We start from the raw sequence: 18,571 nt of genomic DNA, 5'->3' as shown, positions 1-18,571 counted from the left end.
AAGGCAGAGAGGAAAATGGAAACGAATGACGAAGCGTGCAGTGGACAGCTACGGGGCGATCTGCCCATGGATCGTGACGACGATGACGACGATGACCTTTGAGATCCCCTTAAGTGACCTCTGGTCCACACGGAGTGGAGGGCGGCAGTTTCCCATCCGACCTGCCGCAGGAGAGTAATGTTCGTCCTATCACAATTAAGACTGAATGTATTCATTCTCAGAGGTAGCGATGATAACTGTAAAGCAGCGCTAACGGGCGCGACACCGACGCCAACGACGTGGCACCGCTTTCCGGCAGCCTCTTGACGTTTCTGTTTGAGAATTTGAATAATTTGAACAAGTGGACAACTGCTTAAGCAGCAAACAGGCCAGGCCAGGCCAACGCAGGTCATCATAATCGTCGTCACGATACATGAGCAGATCGCCCCACTGCACATTTCGTCATGTTTCCACTTCCCTCTCTCCGTCTTGTAGTTTTTTAATTATTATTGTTGCAAATAACCAAAAAACTAATGTAAGCAACGCGTGGAAGCGCAACGCACATGCGCGCAAACACACACACACACACACGGAGCGAACACAGAAACAAGGAGAGTAAAAATGCAAAGGAAGGCTCACTCCAATTCCTTTTCGATCGGGCTGGCATGAAACAAAAGAAAAGCACACAGGGTTTTACAAAACAGCGTTCGTAAACCGAGGGTCGGTGGCAAATCCCTCACTTCCACAGCCACCGCCAAGGGAGTGTTGCTGACCTAAAGGGCTGAAACGCGGCCAGGCCAGAAAGCCATCGCCTCTCCTCAACGGCTCGGACCATTAGAATTCTCGGCCTTTGTCCCTTCCCTGCTCCGTGAGCTGCCCCACCCGACTCCCGCAGGACCCGCTCGATAATAGCACCTTCGATTAGCACGGTCGGCTACGTACGGTTCGAAAGAAGTTGAACATACGTACGCACATAATCTGAATCGCGGTTCTAATGGGCTCACGCCCTCTGCCCGAGTAAACAGCCACTTCACGCAGAACAAGTACCCGCATCGATTAGCACGTCCGAAACCTACGTCCCAGTATCGCAAAACCTACATCCTAGTATCGTGCAACCTAGGGCCTAGTATCGTGAAACCTACGTCTTAGTATCGTGAAACCTACATTACAGTATCATGAAACCTACGTCTCAGTATCATGAAACCTACATCCCAGTATCATGAAACCTACGTCTTAGTATCATGAAACCTACATTACAGTATCATGAAACCTACGTCTTAGTATCATGAAACCTATGTCCTAGTATCGTGAAACCTACATTACAGTATCATGAAACCTACGTCTTAGTATCATGAAACCTACATTACAGTATCATGAAACCTACGTCTTAGTATCGTGAAACCTACATCCCAGTATCATGAAACCTACGTCTTAGTATCATGAAAGCTATGTCCTAGTATCGTGAAACCTACGACCGAGTATCGTGCAACCTACGTCTTAGTATCGTACAACCTACGTCCTAGTATCATGAAACATACGTCTTAGTATCGTGCAACCTACATCCGAGTATCATGAAACCTACGTCTTAGTATCGTGCAACCTACGTCCTAGTATCATGAAACCTACATCTTAGTATCGTGCAACCTACGTCCTAGTATCATGAAACCTACGTCTTAGTATCGTGCAACCTACATCCCAGTATCATGAAACCTACATCTTAGTATCGTGCAACCTACATCCCAGTATCATGAAACCTACATCTTAGTATCGTGCAACCTACATCCCAGTATCATGAAACCTACATCTTAGTATCGTGCAACCTACGTCCTAGTATCATGAAACCTACGTCTTAGTATCGCGAAACCTACAACCTAGTACCGTGAAAACTACGTCCTAGAAGCGCAAAACTGTCTAACGGTCCGAGTTGGCCCCTGGGCAAAGAGCCCACGACCCCCTACAACCCCCCACGACCCGCCCCCACCCCCCGCGCTGCGAGCCCACCCTTTGCGCTGCTCGTAAGCGAGCGCGTCGCGAGCGTGCTGCTCCGTGGCCCTGCGCAGCTCGCACTCCTCGCACATGTCCTCCAGGTGGCCCAGCCGGTCCTCCAGCTCCTCACACTCTCCCTCCAGCTGGCCTGGTGGGGGGGGGGGGGGGCACGGGGGAGGGGTGGGGGGCTCAACATTGGCGGCCCGGCATAAGTCCACCCCCGACCGTGGCGGCACGCGAGCTTGCCGGACGGGATGCGTCACCCGTGCCACGGTTGCCGGTTAGGCACGTCGCCGGCGTGCGTCATGAATCTGTCGTGGAGCGACGCGGTGTGACGGTGGTGCGACGCGGGGCGACCCGGGGTGACGTCACGTGCCGTCACGGAGCGGCGGTGTGTGGGTGTGCGACGTGGCATGTCGCGGACAGATGCGGCGTGTGGCGGGAGGGACACGCGCGTGACACCGTGTCATGGTGTGCGTCGCGGTCACGTGGCGTGTCGCGGCGCCTCGGCAGCGCGAGTTTGAGCCGCGGTGTTTCACCGTGCGCCGTGGTTCACGCGGTGTCTCGCGGCAGGGCATGTCACGGTGCGAGTGTGAGGCACGAGGTGCCACGCGTAGCGGTAATACGGTGTAACGCGGTGTAACGCGGTGTGCCCTGCTGTCCCTGGTACCGAGCGTGGCGAGCAGCGAGTCGAGCTGAGTCACCACCGACGGCAGGAGACGCATCTGGACCACGAGCTCGGCAAGCCGCGAACAGCGCTGCTCCCACGAGGCCGAGACGGCGGTGGCCAGCGCGTCCACTCCCTCTCGCGCACGCACGCACGCACACAGACAAAGCACCCCCATAAAGCCATCACGGATTTCTGGTGGAAGTGCTGCTAAGCGAGCAGTTACTGAGGCTGGCGCGTCACGCGCACGAGCGGTGTCGCTAACAACGTGCCCGGCCGCCTTTGTCTCCCCAACGGCTGAATCAGGTGCCCGTTGAAGGCCGACTACTGTTATTGGTCGTAAGCGGGAATTGAACTCGGGTCTGCTGGGTTGTAGGGTAGTACGCTAACCAATACACTACCTGTCCCCACGGACACACACACACACACGTAAGTAGACATACATACAAAGACCCACACCCCATGAGCCATAGAGGCTGTTTGGACAAGTGCTGTTGGCGAGCACCTACGAAGGCTGGCAAGGCACCCACGCTGGTGGTGTATGGCCAGAAGCACATTCAGCACCCTCAATTTAAGGCCGAGTCAACCTAGAGGAGACGAAGGACCAGTTTGCAAATCACTCCCACGTCAAATATCTCCCACGACCCCCACGGGGTGGGGGAGGGCCTCAGCAGGTAGTGGATTGACACGAAGGCCGTACGCACGGTACGAGCAACGCACTTTTAAATCTAAATTTAAAACTAATTTCCTCAGAACTGCTTTTTTGTGCGTTTAGTTTGTTGTCCTCCGGCATCTCCGGTTAGCACGGTGGGCTACGTACGGCGCGAAAGAAGTCCCACGTTCGTACGTACATACCGAGTCATCCACCTCGACTTGAGAGCAGAGGTCGCAAACGGGTTTTGATTCCTTACCCGTACCCGGCGCACCCGGGTCGCAAACGGGTACCCGTACCCTACCCGATACCCGGCTACCCGTACCCAGCCGGGTATCGGGTAGAGTACGGGTACGGGTACCCGATTGCGACCTCTGGGATGAAGCCATGTTGCAGACGCGGGTGGGTTGATTCTAGGAACTTGAATTGTGAGAAGAGACAAGACGTTGGGAAATGAGTGACAAACAGTTACTCACCAGTGACTCACGGTCTACCCGTAACCCAGCCGCACCAGGGTCGCAAACGGGTACCCGTACCCGGCCAGGTACGGGTAGTCGGGTATCGGGTAGGGTACGGGTATCGGGTACCTGAATGCGACCTCTGCTTGAGAGTGAACAAATAATTCTCGATTGGAAGTTTTCGTGACTGCAAGGATCCATGCTCTTTGGTTCTTTCGGTAAAGTCACGTAGGTGAAAAATATATATATATAAGTAAAACTTTTAAAAATAAGAATAAAATTAAAAAAATAGAAATAACTAAATTAAATCACGACGTTTCGATTGCAACACAAGCAATCATCATCAGGTGTGGAAACCACAGCTACAAATTTTTTACACTTTAGTAAAAAAATTCTAGCTGTGATTTCCACACCTGTTGATGTCCGATCTCAACCGTCCCTGATGATGACTGCTTGTGTCGAAATCGAAACGTCGCGATTTAATTTAGTTATTTCTATTTTTAATATTATTATTATTATTATTTTTCACCTACGTGACTTTACCGAAAAGAACCAAAGAGTAGTGAACAAATAGTGTGGCGGTGGTAGTGGCGGCAGCGAAATGTTACAAGTTAAAAATATTTTTTGTTTTACAACGTGACATTTCAATCCGTGACTCTACGGGCATTTGGAGCAGTGTGTTTTTGTTGCCGTATTCATTTTCTTCCTTCCTCCAGCGACATCGTTTACTTTGCGGTCCTTCCGCCGCCCCTCCGGTTTGTGCGGTTGGCTGCATACAGTGCGCACTAGTTACACACAAACTGCTTGCCGCAAATCAACCACAAAACCACCACACAGATCTCGTCTAAGAGCATAAACCATCAACACGCAAATTCAGGTCATCCTTTCAGCAGCGGCTTTTGGCTCAGCCATCGAACAAAGATAGCCACTGCATCGCGCGCTTTCAGATACGCTTCTGCGGCCGTCTGGAACGCTCTTCCTTCCGATAATAGGAAACCACTGGAGCTATGGACTTTTAAACTCACTTCTTGACAACTGCTTTTTTGCGTTTAGATTGTGGTCCTTCCCGCGCATCTCCGATTAGTACGGTTGGCTAGGTACGGTGCGAGCAAGGTTCGACATGCATACGTGCGTACATACGGCACGTGTAGGTACAGGCAACGGAAGTTTTGTCCTTACCTCTCCCAGCCGTGCGCAGGCCTCGGCCTGTCTGTGCAGCTCCGACCAGCTGTCCTCATATCTGGATTCCAGGGAACGGACGGTTGAGATCGGACATGAGATCAGACTTCACCATCCTCATCATCATCATGCGAAATAAAAAGAGCACAATGGTGCCGGTAATTTCAGGGTGATGATGTCAGTGTGATGATGTCGTGTGATGATGTCAGGGTGATGATGTCAGGGTGATGATGTCAGTGTGATGATGTCAGGGTGATGTCAGGGTGATGATGTCAGGGTGATGATGTCAGTGTGATGATGTCAGGATGGTGATGTCAGGTGAGGCCCTCATACAGGAGTGGACTGAGAAAATGAACTGGACTGAAGATACGATTCATGCGAGGTGATTGTTCGCAATGCGGTGACGACTTGAGTCTTACCTGTTCAGCAACTCAGTGCCTGCGTTCAGGCAAGGATCATATTCGTCTTGTTTGCTGTCAAAAGACAAAGACACACATCACCCATACAGCATTTTTGGGGCAAGTGCTGTTAGCGAGCACCTATAAAGGCTGGCACGTCACATGAGGGGGTGGGTGGCCAGCACCACGCCCGGCCGCCTTTGTCTTCCCAGTGGCGATGTTTTTACACCCCGCACCAGGTACTCATTTGAGGCGGAGGCGACCTATGAGAGGCCCAGAACCGGTTCAGATGATCGTCACTGGTGTTGATCGTGAGCGGGAATCGAATTCGCCCCACCGGGTTTGTAGCGCAGCGCGCTACCGCTCCACACACACGTGCCCTCCCATATAGTGATACACACAAACACATTCTCACACACAGACGCAACACAAGCACACACTCGCTCGCAAGCACACACAACGCTCCGATCAATAACCTGCTTTATTTAGAACGGCCTGACAGCTAACGGATAGAATTTCACTTTCGCAGGGCGAGAAGGATGTTCTAAGGAAGCTATAAAACACATCGCCGTTCGCCGTAAATAAAAATAAGCACACCTGAAATAAGATTGCGGATTAAGGAGCAACAGTACCACCCACTGACACCAATCGATGGTGTGACGTTATCACGGATAGTCGGCAATTCGACCAAAATAGAATTGTTAAAACAATAATACCAATGCTCATTCGTGTATCTCGTAAAAACTATCGGCATCTCGAGACCCGTGTGGAGGAGGCTCCCGCGCTCGAATGTTTTGCCAAACCAAAAATAAGTATAACCAGTAAAAACAAAGTTTTTCACTATAAATCCTTTATATGCGTGGCGGCTAAAGTCCTCTCGTCCTCTGGCTTGAGATGGTTGCCACCTATGGGTCAGATGATTGCATTGCACCATTAAGCAATTGGTAATTAAATATAATATTTTTGTCCTAAAAAGTGTAAAATTTTGGGAAAAAAATTTCACGAACATTAATTGTCACGCACAACGAGTCTGTGTGGAAAATGTCAGCTGGATTGGATCACGGGAAGTGGGTTAAAAAACTACCGAAAGATTTGCACGGTCCTAAGCAAGCAAGCGAACTTAATATAAAGGATTTAAAAAGGTCACCGTTCACGTACAAGGGGATCTGGGGGTTGACACTCACGCAGCTCCGGGCAGATGGATTTAATTCACAGCTCCAGGAGCAAGCCTCGTTACCTACAAAACCTGGCAAGCGCCCGATTGTAGTAAAACGCCCGTGACATAATTCCTGCGTGCGATGACAAACCCTCAGAGATATTCATCACTCCGGTTACATATTTACCCAAAGATAATAGTTGTTTACTTGTTGCTATCGCTGAATAAGTGTGTCCTGAGCAGTTACTATGTTACTGTTACATTTTATATTGTACATGTTCAATGTTAAATATATATATACATACCCATGCATAATTATTTAACACGCAAATGACCACGAATTACCCTCACCTCATTAATTCATCATAAGCCAAGCAGGTTTGTGCTTGGCGTACGATTACATCATGGATCAGAGCCTGCCAGGGAACACCAGGTGGAAGAGGCTTGGGCTGCCGGATGGCCACAACACATTCGCACGGCAAATGTCTTGTGGCATCCATTCGTGCGCGGCAATTCGTTTATTATCCTTCGCACTCGGGGGTGTTCCCCGGACACTCCGGCTCTCTCCCACACGTGCACGCGTTTATGTTTAAACTTCTTTCGCACCGTACGTCACCAACCGCGCTGATCGGAACGTTCCGTGCGGAACGTTCTTTCTCGTCGTTCCATTTACGCGCCATGAAGAAGGGCCTTTGCCCGAAACGTCGCCGCCTAAGCGTATTTTTTTCTTCTTGGTTCTTTCGGTAAAGTCACGTAGAAGGGAAATAATAAAATAATAAAAATAAAACATCATAAAATAATATTTTATTATATTATTTTATTATATTACTATATAGCACCATATTATTTAATTATATTGGAAAATTATATTTATTATTATTTTATTATGTTTTATTTTTTTATTTTATTATTTCCCTTCTACGTTACTTTACCGAAAGAACCAAGAAGATGAATCCCTGCAGTCACGAAAGCTTTAAATCGTATTTTTTTTCCTTCTAAGGACACGGCAGCATGACTGACGAATGCTGTCGAGCGTTTTATGTACGGAGCAAGTCGATGGTCAGGACACGTGCGCACGAAGCGCACTGTCACCACCTATCCCCAGTGCAGCCTGCGCACGTCCCGACACACCTCGGTGTTTTACGAGAGCCGCTTCACCCTTCCCCGGAGAGCTGCCCAGACTGATTTATAACCGACTCACAGTCCTAGCTGAATCGTCTACTATGCCAAAGTAAAAAACGGCCACTTCATGATTATATAAATAACTACACACAGGTTCAGTGTTTGAACTGTACTTGGATAAAGACCATACTTTACCCATGTGTATGGCTTTATTTTGGTGATTTCGAAAAGTGTATTGGTTTAGCCATGTTTGTTTGTTGTAGTACAGAGTTATACTGATGGCCTTAATCTAAGTTGTCTTGTGGTTGTTGTTGTTGTTTGACTTGCATCCCACTGGGATTTTTGCACACAGCGTTGGTGTACGGTGCTTTTTCTGCAATATTTTGCTGTCTTTTCTTGGATTTTCTGTTTGCATAGTCACATATTCACGGTAAGATGTTTTTTGTTCATGTTTTTGTTTCTGTTTGTTGCGGTTGCACCCGATTCAAGAGCCGAATGGCTCACAGGGCTATACCTAGTACATCAACTTGAACTTGAACGTTGTCACGCGGTGGTACGGCGGCGCAGTGGTGAACGTGAATGATAGAACCCGGCAACCCGAGTTGGATATCTGACCACCCAGTCAAGGCTACCCCACCCCCCTCTCTCACCCAAATTCACCGACCCACGTGGTGAGGTATGGTGAAGTATAATGAAGTATGGTGGAACAACCCTTCCAATGATCGACAAGTCATGGGGAAGCATTTAAAAAATATTACATTATTATTACTTAATGTATGATACACCACAGACATCCATGGCTCATGAGAAAAAAAAATGCTTTTCTGGCAGCCGACACAGAAGTGTGGCAATTCGTTCTCACCAATTCCTACTCTTAATTTTAAAATAAACTGCCCGGCACTGTGGAGACCGCAGAAAGAGAGCGGCGGTGCAGAGCGCACAAATGTTGTGAAACTCCAATTCCCGTGGGTGTCGAGGGGGAGGGCGATGTACCGGGGCTTGCCAACGGAAGTGGTGGTGGTGGTACAGCAAAAAGTGGACGAATTTCAAACTTAACAGGTTTTGTTGGGTTAGATCGCGTAAATATATCAATGTGTCGTTAAACCCGCCACCACCCGACACAGCCAATGATTGGCACGTTCTGTTTACGTGACACTAAAACTTACTAATCGGCTGTGTCGGGTGGTGGCGGGTTTAACGACACATTTATATATTTACGCGATCTAACCCAAAACACCTGTATTATGGTTGATATTGGTCGCGAAAGCCTACGTGTTAAGCCGAATAGCACACGGTCCCTCGTGTACAGAAATCAGAATCTGCATTTCTACTGCAGGAGGAATCCGATGAGCTATGAAGCTCTTTGTTTCCCCACAAATGTCCAGCAGGTGCACGGGCTCACCGAGTTTACAACAACAGACGATGCCAACAAAACGATAGGAGTGCAACATCGATTCGAAGGTAAGCAAGTCACTAAATATAAGTCAATAAACGAAGCATTAATTACGCAACTCTGATTTATCAATCTTGCGCAGGGCAGCAAAAAACAGCAACGCAGACTCAGATCACACCAAGATACCAACCACAGAGTACAGTTGTAGTTCCTCAATAAAATGGCAAAATAACATTGAACTATCGATGCACGTGTGGTAAGGTTCAAAGGTGCAAGTCACATATTGGCCCCCTGTTACACAAATTATTTTTCTCCGGGTGTATTCCGGTTACTTGCCACGTGTATAAACGCCAGATTCATTGCCTTAAACTATCTTTAAAATCTAAACAATGTTTTGATTTGAACAGGTAAGGCCCACTGAGCAGTGTCAGCTTTTTTTCAGAAGCGACCTGCCCACAAATGATAGCTCAACGAAGTGGCTTATCATGTGGAAATGTATGTCGGTCAAACACTTTAAACGCATGATGTTGATTCTAAACGGAGGGAAAAACCGGAGGACCCAGAGAAAAATCCACGTGACCACGGGGAGAGACACACACAAACTCCAAATATACAGCAGCAGGAGTCGCAGTCGGGATCGAACCCACGACCTCCTGAATACCAGGCGAGGGAGTTAACATCTCCTAGCCACCGTGACGCATCTTAATATATACAGCACCGCAAAACTCGGGCAATTATTGCTAGTGCGTGGCCCTCCGCCTGGCTGTTGCTGCCTTCCCGATTGGCCGTGGTTCCTTCTGGCACCTCTGAGTTGCACAAAGTGCTCGCCACAAATGAACCACAGCACCTCGCTGGTCTCGTCAAGGAGCGTAAACCATCACTACGCAAACTCCGGTGGTCATCCTCACAGCAGCAACAGCGGCTTTTGGCACAGCCATCGAACAAAGACGATGGTCACCGCATCGCGAGGCGCTTTCAGATGCGCTTCTGCGGCCGTCTGGAACGCTCTTCCTTCCGATATGAGGAAGTCACTGGGAGCTGTGCAGGTTTAAATCATCGTCGAGATGGACAAACTCATTTCTTTAGGAACTGCTTTTTGTGTTTAGTTTGTTCTCCCCCCCCGCACCTCCGATTAGTCCTGTTGGCTACGTACGGTACGAAACAAGTTCAACACGCATACATGCCGAGTCAGCCTCTCTGTTTCAGAGCGAACAAAGTGTGCGGTAGATCGCGGTGAATAAATGTTACAAAGGTGAAAATGTAAAAAAAAATTTAAAAGCCTCTGCAAACGAACCTTAACTTCCGTTTCACGTTGACATCCTTCGACCTGTCACTCAGTGTCTTGAGCCTGAACCCAGGAGACAGGGGAGGAGGAGGGGAGAGACAGGGAGAGAGGAGAGAGACAGGGAGAGACGGGATGAATATTTCATTTAAATAGGGGAGGGGGGCACATAAAGCAAAGCATTGGTAAAAAAAACTAAATGATGAACGAAGCAAAGTGCCGACTACACCGAGCATCTTCTTGGTTCTTTCGGTAAAGTCACGTAGAAGGGAAGTAATAAAATGATAAAAATAAAACATTATAAAATAATTCTCACGACGTTTCGGCCACAACGCAAGCAGCCGTCCTCAGGTGAAGAACAGGTGTGTCAGAATGACAACGTCTGAATGACCTGTTTCTTCACCTGAGGACGGCTGCTTGCGTTGTGGCCGAAACGTCGTGAGAATTATTTTATTATGTTTTATTTTTATTATTTTATTACTTCCCTTCTACGTGACTTCACCGAAAGAACCAAGAAGATGAATCCCTGTAGTCACGAAAGCTTTAAATCGAAATTTACACCGATCATCTTCTTGTTTCCTCTGATGGTAAAACAAAAACGAGACGGGAGACAGGGATGGGAGATTGCCAAGTGCAATAATCAAAGAGATGGCAGCATTACTAAAGACTCCCCGTGCGCGTATCAATCACAAAGATCTATAAATACTTCCCCACGCCAGACCTTCGCTCCACATTATACACGCCACCACAATGTGCTACACATCTCCTCGAGTGTTCCGAATGTCCGACGTTTCGCACCACGAGGCTGGCAGTAGCAACAGCCCAACCCGGGCCTCCCCAGCGCGGCCCTTGATGCCAGAGGTCAACATTCCACATTCCTATGGCCGGGACAAGTCCATCTTTCGGAAGACCAACGGTCACATTCCACCAGCAGTATCGATTCATCGGTTTTATGTATCGATCCTGAGATTACGATGTGTTGTAAGTACGAACGTGTAGATTGACCACCAACGTTGGGTCAAGCGACTCGGCACGCAAAGGTCACTTTGACCATTCGTTTTGAAACACGGCGCACTGTACAAAGCACTACTGTGCCGCACAGTACGTACAGTGTACAGTGCGTGCATGTGGTGTACAGTGCGGTGAGTGCAGTGTGGAATAAGTGCGTACAGTGCGGATTGGGTGTACAGTTCGGAAAAAGTGTACAGTGCGGAATGGGTGTACAGTGCGGGATAAGTGCGTACAGTGCAGATTGGGTGTACAGTGTGGAATAAGTGTGTACAGTGTGGAATGGGTGTACAGTGCGTAATAAGTGTGTACAGTGCGGAATGGGTTACAGTGCGGAATGGGTGTACAGTGCGGAATGGGTGTACAGTGCGGAATGGGTGTACAGTGCGGAATGGGTGTACAGTGCGGAATGGGTGTACAGTGCGGAATGGGTGTGTACAGTGCGGAATAAGTGTGTACAGTGCGGAATGGGTGTACAGTGCGGAAAGGGTGTACAGTGCGTAATAAGTGTGTACAGTGCGGAATGGGTGTACAGTGCTGGATAAGCGTGTACAGTGCGGAATGGGTGTACAGTGCGGAATGGGTGTACAGTGCGGAATAAGTGCGTACAGTGCGGAATTCCGTGCTCATCCGTCGTGCTGACAGCACCGGGGTCTGCGCAACGCGCAAGGGGTCTCGTGACCTCCAATCAATTGACCCCCTCAAAATGTTTCCCCCTTCGCATATTCGTGTACGTTTTAAAATTATTACGTTCTAGAGAATTAAACGGGAGGAGGGGGGGGTCACAAGACATCTGGACCACCCTGGACAGTACGTACAGCGCAGCAGAGGGGGGGGGCTCCGAGGCACAGCGCGTACAGTGATGCGTACAGTGCGTGTTACAGTGCGTGGTACAGTGCGCGCTCACCCTGCGCTCAGGTCTTGCTGCACGTTCAGGAGTCGTTCCCGAAACGTCTCGAACATGGCGCGCTTAAGCGGGAGAAGCCGCCGCCGCCGCTGCTGCTGATGCCGCCGCGAGAGGTAGAGGGGGGACGGGGAAAAATCTTCAAAATGTTTGTGTGTGTGTGTTGTTTTTATTTCATTAAAAAAATTCAAAATGTTTGTGTGTGGCGCCCGCTTCCCCCCCTCTCTCTCTCCCGCCGTCAGCTGTTTACGCGAGTCACGTGGACTCCACCCCCTCGGACGCCTCACGTGACTCCCCCACCGTGCCGATATCACGTGACGCTCTCCCCCCCCCCTCCTGCCCCTCCCCCCTTTTCTTCTCCCCCCTTTACCCCTCCCCCCTTTTCTTCTCCCCCCTTTACCCCTCCCCCCTTGCCCCCCCCCCTTTCCCCTCCCCCCTTGCCCCTCCCCCCTTGCCCCTCCCCCCTTTCCCCCCCCCCCTTTCCCCTCCCCCCTTGCCCCTCCCCCCTTGCCCCTCTCCTCCCCACCCTCCCCTCCCCACCCAGCACGACGGACGGACGGACACAATAATCCCTGTGGGCTGGTGGAACCAGGTGGTTCCTACCAGTATAAGAAATATTGTGAATGTAACACTGTTGAAAATACGAGTCCAGTATGAAGATTCACGTACGGTAAATGTTACTGGCCGCACGCACGAGACTGACTAGACCCGTCGGCTTGGCTCTAAAGTCCAGGGACATTCGCGACTTTTAAAGCAACTTTTGAAGTGTTCCGTCCTTTGATGCCAACACTTGAACGTCACCAACGCGGGCTTTTTTACACCTCGCACTTGAGATGTTCTTTCGCACCACGCATCGCACCCGCGTGCCCTACCCTTCGTTTGAACTTATACTGGTAGGAACCTCCTGGTCACACCAGCCCACAGGGGATTATTGTGTCCGTCGTGCAGGGAGGAGCTGGGTGGGGCTGGGTGGGGAGGGGAGGGTGGGGAGGGGCTGGGTGGGGAGGGTGGGGGTGGGTGGAGAGGGGAGGGTGGGGAGGGGCTGGGTGGGGAGGGGCTGGTCACCCCGTGGTGCCCTTATAAAACTCAACGTTTAACCTACTCACGCCGGCTTGTGCCCGCCCTTACAGTTGGGAATATTTGCGGAATACACCACGCCGCCGTTGATTCTGGCCATTGACCGAGCAACCCGACGTTCCTACCAGCTCCCTCCGCAGGAATGTGTTACATCTAAAAGCCCAATATATTAAGATTGGGCAAGGCAACAACGACAACATTACCAGACCACACCAAGATAACGCCACACGGCAATAGTCCCTCAATAAAATGGCAACATTCACATTGAACTATCGATATACGGGCGGTGATGATCAAGGTTACGAATCATATTCGTAACCAGGTCGCTTTTGGAAGTGAATACCTCAGTGGGCTGTTTGGTAAGATGGGGATGGTTTCGTTTTATTTGTAGATGTTTGGATGCTTTGTTTAAACTTTCTTTTACTTTGCACTCCTATCGTGTTTGTCAATAGTTTATTGTTGTAACGTTCTGACCCGCCTCGACTGGACATGTGAAAAATAGATTTTTTTGCCCACTTCAGAAATTGTTTCTTGCTGCGGTTGTCCCACCTGATGACGGGCACTTGTGTTGCGCTCGAAACGTCGTGATTTAATTTATTTTGTACCTACGTGACTTTACCGAAAGAACCAAAGAGTATGGATCCCTGCAGTCACGAAAACTTCAAATCTAGATTAGTTCTTTATAGCGCATCGAATTGCTCCAGTTTAAATATTGATGAAAAACAAATTCTGATTCCGATTTACATACTGCCAAGTGGACATAGTTTTGTTCTTTACAGAATGTAATCAACTCGTCCCGTTGTTTATAACTACCGTGCCAGGAGATCGAATCGAGATTGCGACTCCAAGCGTGCCACGGGAACGTCGTCACTTTGAATCTGAAATTAGAACAAGGTCAAGAAAAGGTTAAATTGCGTTGAACTCTATCAACCGCGCGACAGATTCACACTCACGGCTCCCATGAACGACAAAGAAGAGTTTGGGGGGGGAGGTCATTTATTTATTTATCCAACCACGGCCACGTTTATCGAATACAATTTGAACAACAACAACAGCATTTCGTGGAACACTTTACGCGTCTTGGCAACGACAAAAACTAAAACCCGGGACAACTTGGTGTCTGCTGTGCCCGGTGGGGGGGGGGGGGCACAAAAATAATTGCTCGTAAAGAATGAGGAGTGAAGCCACTTTTGTTTGTCATTAAAATTGCGCCACGCCCCCCCCCCTCCAACCTCGTCCACCTCGATTTCACAGACGTCTGAATTTTTTTTTGGGACAAAACATTTCCGCGAGTCAATTACAGCAATTAAAAACAAAGATCCCCCGTATAGGCTTAACAGACTATTGGGGCAAGTGCTGTTAGCGAGCACCTGATGTTTACACATCGCGCTAGGTACTCATTAGAGGCTGAGTCAACCTAGCGGAGGCCCATGACCGGTTCAGATAATCGTCACGAGTTGTTGGCCGCGAGTCGGAATCGAACTCGCGGTCAGCCGGGTCTGTAGCGTAGCGCGCTAACCGCTGCGCCACCGCTCCCTCACAATTAATCAAACAAACGAACGGCAAATTAATCACCCAGGCCCATTCCTAATCAAGTGATCGATCAAAACGCACGACCGTACGTCTGCACAACAGACCGTGCGGGATTTGATTGAAGAGAAAATAAAAACACCGAAACATAATCAAACTAACATCGTGTTAGATAAATTGTCGGACCAAGTAACCCAATTACACGCGTGCAACACTTTTGCAAGTAACCCGTCTTCTTTTGAGTGCGCCACGCAGAATTGCGCCAACAAAAACCAATCGCTATGCCAATTAAACCAACAGGGAGCGATGTGATACACACACGCGAAGAATTGAAAACAAGAAATGTTCTATTACTCATTAATAACAAGCAGCTTGGTGCCGCATTATCCTTTTTTTTAATTAACGAGTGAAAGGCTTTTGACTACAGGAAGGGTTCATACTCTTAGGTTTTTTCGGTAAAGTCACGTAGGTAAAAATAAAAATATAACAGAAAAACAAATCACGAATTTATTATTTTATTTCTATTATTATTTCTATTATCTATTTTTATTTTTACCCACGTGACTTTACCGAAAAAACCTAAGAGTACGAATCCTTGCAGTCACGAAAGCTTCAAATCTAGAATACAGGAAAGGGTATTTTGTGGCCAACGTAGGTCGAAAATATTCCCACCGTCACAACGAGGCGTGCCGTGTTTACAGCACTCGGGAAATTGGCACCAAGTGGCTGGTGTTGGGTGGAGTGGTGCTTAGAGCACTGCGCTAGAGACACCCACGAACTAAGTTCAAGTCCCAGCCACGCAGCTCGCGAACGTTTAAAAAACAAGAATCAATGCGACAACACACATTCCCGGAAACTAAACGTTATCACTTTTTTTTTGCTTTATTGTCAATTCTTCAAAACGCTTCATTTTCATCCGAGGCCGACCGTCCAAATACCCCCCCCTTCACAAACCCAACCTCGATGGGAGTTGCTGTGCCAACCAAAGCCCTTTGTGACGTGGTACATTTCTGACGATATGATCGCCTGTGATCTAAACACCTCGTTGAATTAAAGTCTGCCGTGACCCCCCCCCCCACCCCCAACACTTATCGTCCCCAGTGTTCTCTTATTCCCAGCCAAAACCCATGTAATTTCCCCGACCCATCACCCCCCGCAGCTGCCGAACATTCACACACGCGCTCAAGCGACCAAGTAGAGTGACATTTTTGTTGTTGTGCCAAACTCTTTTTTTTAACACGTAGCGTTGATAAAGTTAAAGTTCCACGGTGTCCATTTGATTTTTTTTTCATCACACAAGTCACCGGTTTTAAAAGCACATCGCATTCAGACAGGCAACCCTGGCTGCACCGCAACACTTACAGCGTGTCCTTAAAATACCACGTTTCTACCCGAAGGGGTGGGGTGAATTTTAGTTTTACCTGCAAATTACTCAATTGTGAAAAGAAAACGTCAATATCGCACCCCGACTGATCAACTTAACAAGAGGAACCGCAGGGGGAAAAAAGAGTCAAGACTCAGGCTTTCCTGGGTTAAACAATGCTCCTTACAACCCCTAACACGAACTAAACTCCAAACCCTGTCGCTGGTTCTGTTCCGTCTAAGACTACATTTATCCCAATCAACAGCTTGTAATGGTATATTTATATTGCCTTTTGATATTACGTAAAACAAAAATATACATTGCGCATTTAAATCACGAAAGCGATTGAAGACACACGCGTCGCGAGAGAACGACGTGAAATCGCTGAAAATCATCGCAAGCTCAGATCGCGGAACACGCGCGCACAATCGAAACGCTGCGGAGATTTTTCCGTGCGGCAAAAATTCTACCGAGCTGGGGAAATGCGCCCGCACGGTTTTGTTGCGGTGCAGCGCGGAGACTCCGCGGACAACGACCACCCAGCATGGCTTTACATTTTGAAGCTTTGGCAATACGCTGTCCAATGTTTTCAAATTTTTAACAGGTACCCCACCCCCACCTCCTAAAATACAGGACACGGTATATTCACCCCCGTTATTTTGAGGACACGCTGTACATGACATTTTAGGCAGGGTTCCACAGGCAAGTATTTTTTTCTAGATTCTAGAAGCTCCTGCCGGCATACAAGTTTTAATAAAGCAGAGTCCATCTATCGAGACTCGCCAGCACGATAAACTCGCGTTCCAGACAGCGGCGAGTGCAGGCCACGTTGTTCGTCAACGGAGCTACGGGCGCCGAATTAACCCTCGCATGCATCGCGTCCGCTGCAACGATTCGTTTGCACTTCGGCTGTGTGGTCCACACGCCTCAAACATATCGGTGTGTGTAGTCCTCTCCGTGGGATGTCCACCGACTCGGCGCTGTGACCGAGTGCTGAACAACAGGACCTGCTGTGTTGCAGAAAAGCTGGGCAAAAGCAGAGGCCTGGCATTCAAGGTGGCGGAAAACTGATGTCCAGCGTAGAGGACACGATCAGGACTTTGCGAAGAAATTAGAGTATAATAGTCAACGAACTTAGTGGGTTCCGTCGACTGATATCGTATTAAACCGATAAATTAAAAGTTAGGTATTTTGCTTTCAATAATTAATGCATGAGAGGGTTAACAGCCAGTCAGTGCAAAGTGACGACGACGGTTAAAGCGGGGATGCAAGTCCTAAATCGCTGGTCCGTTTAGAGCGGCGGGGGTGATAATGATGATGTGTGCGCCACCCGCCAACTTGACGAGGCGCCTGCAGGAGGTAGTACAGCAAGTAGCCTTATGTTTGCAGTGGAGTTTCAGCGTTCTCCTCTCGCATGCGTGGGGTTTTCTCTCTGCACTCTGCCTCCCAAGCATGCAAGCAAACCCCAAACATTTGTGCCAAAAATCTCATGCACGAATAATACAAATCTTTAAAAACCCAAATTTAGGCTTTTCGGCTCAATTATCTTGGACTAAATATTTTAAATTACCGTATTCTCCCGATTATAAGATGCACCTTAACCCCCACCGCCCTTGTATGTTAAAGCAACAATTGGGGGTGCACCTTGGAGGCCGGTATACGTGCACGTGACCAGACCTGTATAACTTTACCGATCACACTTTTAGGGAGGCTTTTACTATCCAGAGAATACGGCAATCGTGCCTGATGCTCAGTTTTTATGATGCTAAACCAATGAGCGCTAAAACCAACCAGTGCCAATTACCATATAGCTTACCACGTAACACTGCCACTGACGTAGTATATTTACACTATGCAGTGAAGTGCCCAAATACTGAGCACAACTAAGGCACCCTAATGCAAGCGTCCAAACTGCCGGGGTGTGGAGCGGAGGGCACGTGACACCGGTAATCCTACGCCAGGGCTCTTAAAACTGGCAGCCCATGTGCCAGACGTGGCCCTCGCCGAGACGTGAAGAGGCTTAGTGGGGGATACAAAGAGATGATGGACATGAAGACAGAGATGGAAGTTGCAGACAATGAAGATGAGGGCGAGATGAAGGCGAGATGAACGGGACTTGAAGACGAGAGGGCAAGGGTTAGCTGTTGTACGTGCGGACGTCACCACCAGTCTAACGGCTTGCCGTATTTCGCCCGTGTAGGAATTGTCGTTATTATATCACAGCGACGCCATGGAACATCAGTAACATCCGTGCACACGACGTCAAATGGCTCGACAGCACACACCATTTTTTTCTATTGCAGGCACGCCAGGAAAATATACTTTTTAAGAAACCCTGCTTTACGAAACTCTATCCTAACTGCAGTAATGGAGACAGGGCTGCCCCCCACAGGGAAGGGGGGAGTGGAGGTTGGCAA

General features: G+C 48.8%; 1 protein-coding gene across 3 annotated transcripts in view; it reads right to left on the bottom strand.

Annotated features, from left to right (window-relative positions):
* LOC133354802 (dysbindin-like) overlaps positions 1 to 12,458 on the bottom strand; it is a 43,684-nt gene extending 31,226 nt beyond the window's left edge. For 2 of the 3 annotated variants that reach the window (XM_061571932.1, XM_061571933.1), the window contains exons 1-7: positions 12,188 to 12,458; positions 10,285 to 10,338; positions 5,341 to 5,394; positions 4,922 to 4,982; positions 2,636 to 2,768; positions 1,981 to 2,113; positions 619 to 639 (exon numbers count right to left, since the gene is read on the bottom strand). In XM_061571932.1, coding sequence (XP_061427916.1) covers positions 619 to 639; positions 1,981 to 2,113; positions 2,636 to 2,768; positions 4,922 to 4,982; positions 5,341 to 5,394; positions 10,285 to 10,338; positions 12,188 to 12,243 — 512 coding nt within the window. In that variant the 5' untranslated portion in view covers positions 12,244 to 12,458. The remainder of the gene's footprint in view (positions 1 to 618; positions 640 to 1,980; positions 2,114 to 2,635; positions 2,769 to 4,921; positions 4,983 to 5,340; positions 5,395 to 10,284; positions 10,339 to 12,187) is intronic. The other variant, XM_061571934.1, reaches the window with a different exon arrangement.
* Positions 12,459 to 18,571: the final 6,113 nt, after the last annotated feature.

This window comes from Lethenteron reissneri, chromosome 49, assembly GCF_015708825.2.
Source record: "Lethenteron reissneri isolate LAM-NWPU_2019-01 chromosome 49, ASM1570882v1, whole genome shotgun sequence".
Lineage (NCBI taxonomy): Eukaryota > Metazoa > Chordata > Hyperoartia > Petromyzontiformes > Petromyzontidae > Lethenteron > Lethenteron reissneri.
This window is presented reverse-complemented; position numbering and strand designations above follow the sequence as displayed.